The sequence below is a fragment of the Syngnathus acus genome, chromosome 2 (assembly GCF_901709675.1).
Source record: "Syngnathus acus chromosome 2, fSynAcu1.2, whole genome shotgun sequence".
NCBI lineage: Eukaryota > Metazoa > Chordata > Actinopteri > Syngnathiformes > Syngnathidae > Syngnathus > Syngnathus acus.
Genome location: NC_051088.1, coordinates 13,245,483 through 13,257,253, shown reverse-complemented (window position 1 = coordinate 13,257,253; position 11,771 = coordinate 13,245,483). Strand labels below are relative to the sequence as shown.

The 11,771-nt window shown below is 41.5% G+C and overlaps 1 protein-coding gene across 2 annotated transcripts; it reads right to left on the bottom strand.

Moving 5' to 3' along the window:
• Positions 1-1,224: 1,224 nt before the first annotated feature.
• Positions 1,225-10,761, bottom strand: raf1a (Raf-1 proto-oncogene, serine/threonine kinase a). 2 transcript variants are annotated; one of them, XM_037273851.1, is made up of 18 exons: positions 10,286-10,761; positions 7,641-7,867; positions 7,351-7,463; positions 7,157-7,259; positions 6,911-7,068; positions 6,741-6,830; positions 5,511-5,664; positions 5,035-5,154; positions 4,880-4,904; positions 4,631-4,746; positions 4,406-4,523; positions 4,191-4,275; positions 3,903-4,079; positions 3,787-3,833; positions 3,583-3,701; positions 3,366-3,497; positions 2,238-2,372; positions 1,225-2,144 (listed from the first exon to the last, which is right to left on the bottom strand). In XM_037273851.1, the coding sequence occupies exons 2-18, from the start codon at positions 7,839-7,841 to the stop codon at positions 2,004-2,006; spliced, it is 2,034 nt and encodes a 677-aa protein (XP_037129746.1). In that variant the 5' UTR covers positions 7,842-7,867; positions 10,286-10,761; the 3' UTR covers positions 1,225-2,003. The 2 variants fall into 2 exon arrangements, with proteins under 2 accessions (XP_037129746.1, XP_037129753.1); XM_037273858.1 differs by lacking the exon at positions 5,035-5,154 and having other exon boundaries at positions 10,286-10,759.
• Between the last annotated feature and the right edge of the window lie 1,010 nt (positions 10,762-11,771).

Genomic DNA, 11,771 nt, shown 5'->3' with positions numbered 1-11,771 from the left:
GGGATGAAGAGAGAAAATTGCTGCCACCTGCTGGTATAGCTCACACACAAAAGAACTGTCACTGTGGTTACATAACGTCTGAAAATAATGGCCTGTGTATTTTTTTTTCCAGTTTTTGTTTTATTCAGAAATGATGAGATTGTATTTTTTAATAATATAATATATGGGATAAAAATATATTTTCTGTTTTGTTTGTTTTAGGATGTTAATTTTAGGAGAGGTGGTCAGCACCCTGAGATGTGCAAGACCAAAAAAAAAAAAACCAAAAAATTCAAAATCTGATTTAGGCTATTTTAAAAGGCTGATGATAATCAAGTGTGATGGCTGCACTATACTGTATTGCCAACCGTTTACTTGACATAGATAAATTCAATGCATTTTTAAAACTCACTTTGTCCTGGCCCCTGATCGTTCAGTAGAGCCTGCCAGAGGTCAAAAGGTGAAAGAAAAGCAAACATTAAGCGTCACTTCAAGTGACCTAAACCAGACCTGAGCAAAGTACAGCTCGGGGGCCACATCCAGCCCGCCCAGTCTAACTGGTCCTCAGTGACCATTAGGATAAAACACCCCGAGCTCTTCTCGTTGGTGGAAAATCTGTCCACAAAAACAAATTGATGTCTTGAGAGAGACTGTGTGGCTACCAAAGTCACTTTAGGAAAGAGCAACACCCACTAGAAATAGAAAAAGCAATATAGCAGAATATGTGGCACTTTGCCAGTTAGTAGATCATACTCCATTTAGAGGACATCAAGTTATGCCTTTTAGTAGATGCAGTTCCATCACCATCGTGAATCAGCAACATTCGGGGCTAAAAATAAAATAACAGAAGCTGATGTCTATTAAACGAAACCAAATCTAATATGTTGAGTATAGAGCCAAGCAATTACATCTATGTTCACATTAAATTTGCACTTGCACTCAATGGGGTTTCTACTCATTGCTTGTTTACACTAAAACAAACTTGCTCAAAATCCACAACAAGCCTCCCCGGTGGTTTCATTGTTGTTCCACCAAGTGGAATACTCCTGTGGCGTGTCTGGACTGGATTCCCCTGAGAGGTTACACCACTTTGCCAATGCTACAGTAAACATCACATCACACCGCCAAGACCTACACCGATGTGTGGGATTTTGACATCTGTGGAAAAAAAGACAACTGCACAATTCATTCTTCGCCTCTTAAAATCCAAAATGTCTACAGAAAAAAAAAACTGAGCATTTGGCATAGAATTTAACTTAATTTTATTAAAATAGTGAAGACAACTTTCTCACCGAGCTGACATTAAAACCTGCTGAATGAGACATGACAATTATTCCAAATCACTTTCAATATTCTAAACAACTACCTAAATCGTCCAGCTCGTTACAGCGAGTGCTCAAAACGTTTGGACATCTCAGATACTGTTGTGGAGAATGACAAAGTAAACTACTGCTTTTGCCAAAATGTGCAAAGTCATCATCTTCCACGGTTACCCTTGCTCATCGTTCGACAGGCTTCAGTTGTCACTTGAAAACAAAATGTACAGATGTACAAGACAAAAAAAAAAGAAAACATTTACCATATCCAATCCATTGTCTTTTAAGACAATGCAAAAATATATATTTGTGGGTTTCCTCCTTAAGCAGCTGAGTTTTTTAAAGGTCCTCTTAAAAAAAAAAATAATAATCAGGCGACAAAACAGTTGCTTTACATCCAAGCTAAGACGGTGCAATGCTCTTGAGTTTCCTTCAATGTCCATGCATGATGTTCGTGCATGTATATACAAAAAGGCACCTGCATATTTGTAATGTGCAGCAAAAGGGTAGACTCTGCCGTCACCCTTTTTATTTGTAAATCCTACTGTGTCGCTATTGCTGTTGGCTCCCTCTGCTTGTCTTTCCTTATACTGATTAATGGTTTTAAAGTATATGCTGCGGGTTAGGGTGTAGTGAGGATTGTACTGCCGGATTCGACAACTATGGACATTGTTGGGACGGTAGATGGGGGCAGAACTGTCTATTGCTCTAAAAAACAGACAGTCTGGTGGAGGTCAGAGTACAAGCATTGATATCCTCGGTGTGGGTGGCTCTGTGCAGGGACGGTTCTGAGGCACTGTGGTTTATCTTAGGCAAGGCGTGCTGAAGAAGCTCGATAGAGGACAGGATCTTGTATATCAAAAAAAGATTGAAAATAATTAAATCCAGCTTGAGTTTGAAATGTGCAATAAGTGAGATGGAGAGAGCAAAGCAGCAAGTCACCTGCGGGAAGAGCGGCCTCTCATCTTTGGACTTCTTGATGCAGTCAGCGACCAACCTTTTCATTGCTTTGGGACAGTTCTTGTAGAGTTTACTAAGGTCAGGTGACAGATAGCCCCGTCCCACCATGAAGATAATCTGAAAGGGAAAAAGATTTCTTTTTTGCTAACTCACCACAGAAGCAATACTAAGACCACAGGTTTGAGGCTTATCGTACAGTACCAGTATAACTTACATGATACAAAAATGTCACATGGCAAGATTAATATTGACCATGCAATATATTCCATTTGATCCACATCATGAACCCAAACATGATGTAATGACCAAGTCAGTGAAAAGCGTAAACAGTACGACCCTGAAGCAGGCTGGCAGTAGATTGTAAAACTGTGCATTTTATTACGCTGGCTTTATAACGGCATTAGAAGTAAAAATGATGTGGAGACGGCTGCACTGCGAGACGTACAGCAGGTAAGAATCCTGCCGTGAGCACGGAATCTGTCATATAATGAAACCCCAAACATGCTCCCCAAGTCATCGGAGTATGAAAATGAGCCATACATGATCCAGGTCAGACTATGTGACCCGAGAAGGGACATAAAACCACACACATCTCGAGTTGTGTTACTGATTCTAAAGTTAGGTCAATGGCTACACAGCGCAAAACCACAACCACAACTCCCTTCAGACAGCATGCTGGAGTTTTTCCACTGGCTTTTCTCCCCATCACACCTGGACCCAGTCAGAGCAGGACCAGATTTTTAGACACTACTTAAACTATTCATATAGCCCCACATCAAACACAATAGCTGTAGCACAATATAATGAGAATATTTCTATCGTCTTTTATTCTGGAAAGAGAGCTTTACTTTTGTTGAATCAGTCCCCAAATTAATAGTGTGCGTAGGAGTTGAGCGTCGGTCGCCAGCCACGGCAAAAACAAGTTTGGGAAATGTGCAATATTAGAGCAGCAGCTCACTATTTTGGCTTAAGCTAATATGTTGCTAGCCAACAGCAAATATTGTAGAGGAACTGAGAGTTGAGTAACCCCTGTGAAGAAACAGTATTCGGAAAGTTGAGAATAAAATGCATCCATTTACATAAATCATGCATTTCTGGAGTTTATTATACCTGATCTCTGTTTGCTGTCTGGGCATATGGGAGCTCTCCTGTCATAAGCTCGAAAAGAACAATTCCATAGGAATAGACGTCTGATTGGAAGCTGTATGGATTGTTATCCTGCATTCGTATGACTTCGGGAGCCTTTGAAGAGACAACATATTTCTTGTCACGAGTGCATTTTTCAAACATCTTATGACGGTACAAATAAGAAAGCTTGTTTACAAACCATCCAGAGAATCGACCCGGAAGGTTGCTCCACCTGATGCGAGCCACTCCACCTGGCCTTTACCGTTGCAAGACCGAAGTCGCCAATTTTTACAGTCAGCCCTTCATGCAAAAAGATGTCTTCCGTGCTGTCAAGGGTTCACAGCTTAAACGCTGAGACAATGCACATTGTTGGAGATACAGGAACAGCAGTTGAGAAGGATACTGTTGGACTTCATGTCACGATGAATGATGTTCTTTGCATGTAGATAGCTGAAAAGGAATGCGTCCAATGAAATCGGTCATTTTGCATTTCAATCAGACAATTTCTTTGTGACTTACTCCATGCCCTGAGCCGTCTGCCTGGAGATGTCTATAAGCTGGATCATCTTGAAGTTGGTCTCCAGGACATGAATGTGTTTGTAGAGGCTGCTGCCCTCGCACCACTGGGCCACAATGGCCAGGTTGTCCTTTGTCATGTAGCCCATAAACAACAGGATGTTGACATGTCTGGTTTTTCTGCGAGCAAAGAGGGGAATTGACGAAACACAATAAGATCAAAGACCGCAAGAGACGAATCGCCAAATGAGCATTTTGAAGAGGCGAAAGCTAATCTCCTGCATTTCTTACCTTAGGACAGCGACTTCATTTTTAAATGCCTGCAACTGCTCTGGAGTAGGGTTGGTCACCTTTAAAATCTTCACTGCTACATCACCTATTAAATGAACAAAAAACACTTGCATTTGCTGTGATGCAACGTGCATAGCGACATGGGGGAAGAAAATCGTGAGCGTTCGTGACTGCACTCAAACGGGCCTTGACCCTTCTGCCCCCATCATTCCTACCATGCCATTTCCCTTTGTATACAGTTCCAAAGGAGCCTGAACCAATGCGGGACTGAAGATACACCTCACTGGCTTCAATCTCCCAGTAGTAACTGGAATCGCGCTTCTCCCGAGGCCTCTGGACAAAATCAAAAAGGTTCAAATGTTATTAAACACCATTGACTAAACACAAAACAAAGCACTTAGAAGGACAACATTAATAAGGTATCGGATCGAAGAAATTACAATTTTAATCTTCTCCTGAGTGTTGAAGGAAGTGGCCCGCTCTCGCTGGGCTGGGGCAGGGCTTTTGGCTTGGGACTGGGACCAGCCAGTAGGACTCTGGGCGGGGGAACTCCCAGCTGTAGAAAGTATAAAAGGGAAATAGGCATTTGAATGGTTTCAGAAGGATCACGTTAGTGACAAACACACAGATACAACGAAAGGAGGGAAACATTTTATGGTGACGCAGCAACAACAACAACAAAAACTTACCCGAGTCGTGATTTCGCATTGCATCCTAGAAAGACAACAAAAAAAACAGATCCCATCACATAAGGTCGACCTTCACTAACCCAATGTAAAAGCAGGGAGCATGTTAGGAGGGCAGACTCGACAGAGCAGTACAAAATCATACTCCACTTTCTAACCTTTTCTGGACTCTCAGATGAGGTCTCAACAAAAGACTGGGCGAAGTGGACAATACCTACTTTCCTCTTCAGCCAGAATCTATGGCACCAGGAGGTAGGGAAGGTATTCAGGCAGTCTAGCTACTCCCCAACAGGGGATGACAACAACAGTGAGGGCAGCAGAGAAAATGAAAAGGAACACAGGGAAGGAAAATGAGGAATAGAATAACAGGAATGAAAAGCTTAATATCAAGTAAGCATAACTGAAGAGAATAACAGAAAATCTGCAGGAACTGCTGGTGGTGTAAGAGAGTCAACTTGAGTAAGGGAGAAGTTTGGAATTAGCCTTGCCCAGGTTACTTATTACAGAAACACATATTTATAACCGATCAGATGCAGAAAGATTGTTGGAATGCACGAGAAAGAGCCAGAAATCTTTAGGGAACGGGGGTCTGCACCTAGAGGTGCACCGAGAGGCCCGTGTTGCTTGTAGTTACCTCAAACGTACTGCCGTCTATAGGCAGGGTTGTGCTAACTAAGTTGACGTTTGGCGTAGAAGTGGAGCGCTGCCTCTGGGAAAGGCCGCCGCCTGTGGGCGGGTAGGGCGTGGCATAGTTGAAGGCATGTGGCGTTGAATATCGGTGGGCAGAGCTGTGAGGGCGACAGAATGCAATCGTATGAACGGTAGCCTCTGAATCTTATCTGACATCTGATCTTTTCACAGCAAACGCAACACTGCGTTGCTGCTATTGACGACTAGCCAAGTTGGATTGTCATTGCAGTGTTTTGTGTACAACTGGACGATCCACTTCCAAGTTTGTGATTGATGGTTAGGCTTGTCGTGAGAGGCTTATGTATAGCGAAAAAAATCAGTGTTCATTTTCAAATGCTTAGTAATTGATGCCACTATAGTATGCGCTATGTATACACTTTCTGGTGAAGGAGGAAAAACAGGAAAGATTGGGTTCATCTCAATTTAATGCGCTGACCCCTGTACATACAGAAGCGAGTTGTGTGCTTGACTGGTTGTCCTAAATGGCCGAACGGACCTTACAGTAGCCTAATTGCTCACCCTGTACTACATGGAGCTCACTACCAGAAAATCAAGTTTCAAAACAGTTCCCGGGATTGCTGTTCGTAGAACACCTTGCACGGCGAGTGTGCTAATTTGGCAGCTCATGGTGTTTTTAAATGGTTTGAAGTGCGACTGAAACAACAGGCTCTTTTCACATCTCCTTTTATATTAGCCCTTGGACTGCTAAGCCCCCTGTAAAGCTGAAAACGTCATTAGACACGGGATTTTATCCAATTCCTATTAAGGCTCTTTGTAAATTAGAACACAACCTGAACTGTGTAGCAAGCAAAAACATGCATGCCAAATGACATCATCAAACTGTGTAAAATTGAATTATACTTTGCAAAAAAATGTTTCTGAGAAACAGTATGTTAAACACCTTGGTCTGAATGAATATCGGTCAACCGGAATAAGCTCGATACTTTCATCTAAAATCAGACAAAGTGACACAATAGCCATCGAAGCCAACTTTTGGGTTTTTCTTCGCCCCAACTTGCTGGCTAGTTTATAAGATACCAATGGATGTTAATGGTTAACCTAATTTGCCTGCTTCCAGCATAATGTCAGATGCACAAAAGGAAAATGCCAGAGAAAAATGTATGTGATGTTGTAACGAGTGTGAATCTGTGTGCTAAGCTATATCAAGAGACACCTTGGAAAGCGAGTTAATGATTCCCTCATTCGCCGAGATGTCAACGAGGGAAGTGAAGGGGCACCACTCTCACCGGGTGTTGGGCACAAACTGAAGAGAGAGACATGGGGTGACTAAACCTGAAATTATCGCTATAGAGTGAAAACCACTTATCAAACTGGGACACTTACAGGAGTTGTCGGATATTGCTCCAGTCCACGCACATTGTGGGTACTTTGGTGCTGCAGTGCTCGTGGAACTTGTAGCCACACGTTTGGCAACGGAAAGCGTTCAAAAGGAACTTCTGGCAAATGTCACAGTATGCTAACTTCAGATAGGTTTTCCGGACCTGCAACATGAACAAGATTTGTACATTTTGTATGTTTTTGGAAGAGACAATTATTTGGGAGATGTCAACAAATGCTTCAGATACTCACAAAATTATGTGTGGTCAGAGGAACATGATCCAAAACTTCCACCAACAACTCTTCGCCAATCAGGGAGGTTGAGTCTGTATTCCAGTCCATTCGTAGTTTTCTACTGTCCCGCAAATAATAGCAAAATATTTAAATGACAAAAAAATAAAAGCAGCTATAACACCATCCATCCATCCATCCATTTTGAAGCTTACCTCCTCTGCCCAGGGTGTAATCTGAAAACAGCACAACACTGAGGCTGCAGGCCTCGCACCTTTAAGGCTTTAATCAGGCAGCTCTGCAAAGTCATACCCGGCCGTACGTTTACCTAGAGGAGACAATGAAAATTTGAGCCTTTGAGCATAACTTTGTGTGCCTTCAAGCGGTTTCGCCAGCAGAATTTCCTCAACAAGCAACTCCTGCAGTACCAGTAGGCCATTTTCTAAACGTGTGTGTGAGTGTATATATATATATTAAAAATATTTTTTTTTTTTAATTAGCTCACCACAGTGCGCTGCTGGTTTGGGAGGTAGACGCGGATGGTGCTGCTCGTCTTCGAGTCGGGTAACTTGCTGTCATCCGAGGAGCGACGCTGGCAGGGAAATCCCTCGACCCTAGTCGGCGAAAGGCACGGGCCCTCGAAGGCATTGTCCTTCATTCCAAAGCCATTGCTCAGGGTCTTCCATGCTCCATGGAGGTGCTCCATCAGTAAAGCCTAGTGCTTTCAACGGTCTGGAAAAAGGAAAAAACAAAAACTTTGAATGCTTTAAAAGCTCACATCATCAGCTGACATAATCAATACTGCATTAGTCCGTTTTCGAAACGAGAGTGATGCAGTGAGGAGACTCCGTGTCAAAGTGTGTGAAACTAACCCACAGCAACGAATAAGAGGCAGACATTTCTGTTAAGTATATTGCCCTGTCAATTTTATAGAGCACTGAGCGTTATGAAATATCTTGCATGAGATGCCATAATTCTTCATGGTAAGAAATGTGTTGATTCAAAATCAAGTTCATCTCAGGTGGATTTATGTAGTAAATGTCAAGTGATGACTGCAATCTTCTCAGAAGTCGTGAGTGAATTCTGACCAAGACTGCTGCTGAGCCAAAATGACAAGGACACCATACCAAAGCAATTGCCAGGTAAAAAGCACTAAATATAAATCACCTTGTGGGTGTTGTGAGCAGGGTGGAGGTGACATGGTTTGGTTTAAACCAGCAGTGGTGCTGGTGATGTAATCACAACATATTAGAATCCTAAAGAGCAAGTTGATATCATCTTAAGCTATAAAATGGCTCGTTGGCTGATGATAAATTAGCAATCAAAAATACATAAGGAAAATCTGGTTTGGTTGTTAAATGGTGCTCGTTTGCTACTAAACCCAAAACACCACAAAATAACCTGACATACTGACAGACGGGTCATGGTGGATTCTGGCTTTGGTGCTATTTGGACACACACCAGTGACCCAAACATACATCATGTTTTTGTTTCTGTGGTCTTCTGCCATAAACACGGCACTTCAAGGTTCACTGTGTTGTGAGGACTCAAGGCCGTTAGACTCTACTGTAAACAAACAAGTCACCCAGATAACACAATTCCCTACGGAAGAGGATTAGGGCCGGTGAAGAAGAAAAAAACGAGGGGTGACAGGATTCTGACTTTTTTTCTCAGAATTCTGACTTTAAAGTCAAAATTCTGAGAATAAAGTCAGAATTCTGACTTTAAAGTCAGAAAGTGGGAATTCTGACTTTATTCTCAGAATTCTACTTTAAAGTAAGAATTCTGAGAAAAAAGTCAGAATCCTGTCACCCCTTGTTTTTTTTTTTCTTCACTGGCCCTAATCCTCTTCCGTAATCCCCAAAATGCTTAGAGAGGAAAAAAAATCACCCATCCAATACTTTCCATCCTGGTGATAATGTGAACTTCACCAGATCTTTTCAGCGAGATTTGTGGTTAATTCTAATCATTCATATTCTGTCACAGCTTTTCTCACCAGATAACTATAATTCAATAATAGCAAACATAACCGATGCTGACTCAACGTTATTAATGTGGATGCCTCGGGGCTGAGGACGAGTATAAAAACACACTTTGGTTAAAGCATCGTGTTGACATAAACCCCTCAAAGTTACATCAATGTGGCAACAAAGCCAACCCACAAATATGTGAGCAAACCTCAATGAAATGCAAAGGATCTTTAAAGCTCAAAACCGCACTAAAATGACAATATAGTACTGGCACAAATGGTGAAGCATAACAGCAAACTATATGTCATATTTTCAAAACGATTCAGTTACATGACCAAAAATAAAAACATGAATGCATGGTTTGGAGAAAAAAAAAAAAAAAAAAAAAAAAAGAACACCACAACAAGTACAATATTTTAGGCGTATTGTTCTCCAATGGGGTATTTTGGTTGTGCTGTAGTGAAAAGTGCTGCGTTTGCATCTACCATGTAACGTGACCTGTCTGAAAGAAACCAGATATCTTGCTAACGTGCAGTGCTTTGCAGTGAGCGTGCTCACTAAAAGGTCTGCTTCACATCACTGAAAACAGAAGGGGAAGCAAGGGGTGTGCCTCCAATTCAACTTGGTTTATTTTTTCATACGTGTAAAGGGAGGGGGGTTATTTTACTATTACGGTGCATTTTCTGTATCATTCTGCACAAAAATAAGATCGGGTGCCAAATGTCACTTTCTGATCTTTTCTGAGATTTCTACAGGAATGTAAAAGCAAAAATGATTTTTATCCGGTACGATCGCTATGTAGCGCGAAATGATGTCCTTTTCTATCTAATGTCATGCACCCAGCAGGTCAAACCACATAACGCAGACAATCAGCTTCTGCCAAGTCATAAATGGTGAAATCAATGACATTCGTGCCCATTGTCTTACGTCGAGTAACGTTGCATTAAATAGCAACAAAGGAGGAACGTAATAAAGTTAAATAATTCGTAACACCGCTGTCGCTACTACAGTGGTAGCCGATGTAGGCCCCCAGAAACGAACGCTATACTGTTCGCTCACACGCTTTACAACAATTTGTTTTATTCAGACTCGCTTTACACATTTGTAGTTAGCTTTTCCATGTAGCTACGAGAGTAACCGCGCTATATCCAGCAAATTGTGATTGAGTCCGTCTGCTTACCAAGAGAAGTTGGGAAAGTTGTGCTCCGCCATAACTTCAGGAAAAAGTGGCGTCGGTGACATCATCATATTTGCAACGCATTCAAAGAAAAGGCCAAGTGACTTTGGCACTCCAAAAAAAAAAAGGAAAAAAAACGCGTATCCCGTAAAACGTCGCGATAGTGAGCGGCGTGAAGGTCGCGGGCCGGTCGTCTCAAAACCTAAAATAAGTTTGATCTTCCCCAAAGTGCAGTTTTGAAGGCGAAGTTGATCGGTCCCTTAAAAAGTGACACGACGAGTGCATTCATTGTTGTGTTAGGTTGAGCGAAGCTGTTTTAATTCCAGCCCGTTCTCGACTCCTTTCGTCCGATAATAGTTACAATGGAGGGTAAAAAAGGTTTAACTCGCGGTGGCCTGCGTCCGTCTGACGAGTGACGACTGCGATTAACACAAGAGCTCGCAATCAAAACGAGAGACTAGCATCAATCCCACTGCTCTAAAGCCCTCCCACGCCAACCATGATGTTTTGCCCCCTAACACGAGAGAAACACAGCGAAATCAGAGAACAAAAGCTTATATAGAATTGCGTGTCAGGCCAGGGAGGTCATCGTGTATTTTCACAACGTTGTAGATTGCATTTATTAATAATCCAGCTAATAATAAGCACTGTATGGTGTACTTAAAAAAAAAAAAAAAATCAACAAGGATCGACCCAGACTACCGGGCTTCAGAAAATACTTTGCAATATAAACTCAAGTAAGTGCGCCATCATCTGGACATTTCAGGGCAATGCAACGGGATTTTCATTTAACGCTAAGAGTAATTCAATAGAGATCCTGGCCTTGAAATTTTAAGTTCAGCCGTTGCCCCCCACCTTTTTTTTTATTTACAGTCGATATTTTTCATCATATTATTGCATCCACCTGTGCATTGACCTGCATTTTAAATTTAGCAAAAACTACATTGAAATCAGAAGTCATAGAAAACGACTGACATCTGGAAAAAGGCGGACTAATTATTTATTTACCATTAATTTATTCAGGTAAAGCAATTAAAACTGATTCTCATTTACATTACCTATCTGGCAGCAGGCAGCAGAGTAAAAAAAAAAAAAAGCCCACATTGCCTGCATCAAAGTCAAGCAAATGTACCAAAATGAAAATAGCAAATCCATTTTGCAGAAAATATAAAGTAGACACACTTGATTTAAATAGTAGGTCACACATGTAATCATTGGGCAACAATCAATCAAACTTAATCGTGGAAGGCCAGAGCTGAGACTTGGACTTGAACTTATGAACTTATTTAGCCAATAAAAAGTTGAGAATTTATGGCATTTTTCGTTGTCAATTGCATTTGTGGATGAAACACTTAGTACTTTACAGAAGTTTCCCCATTTGCGGGATTTTAAATAATAAATTGGTATAGTAGTATAGTGTATTTTCGAACAAGACTGTTGAAGTGTACACTCATCATGTGATCACCATTTCTGAAGTGTCAATTTCTGC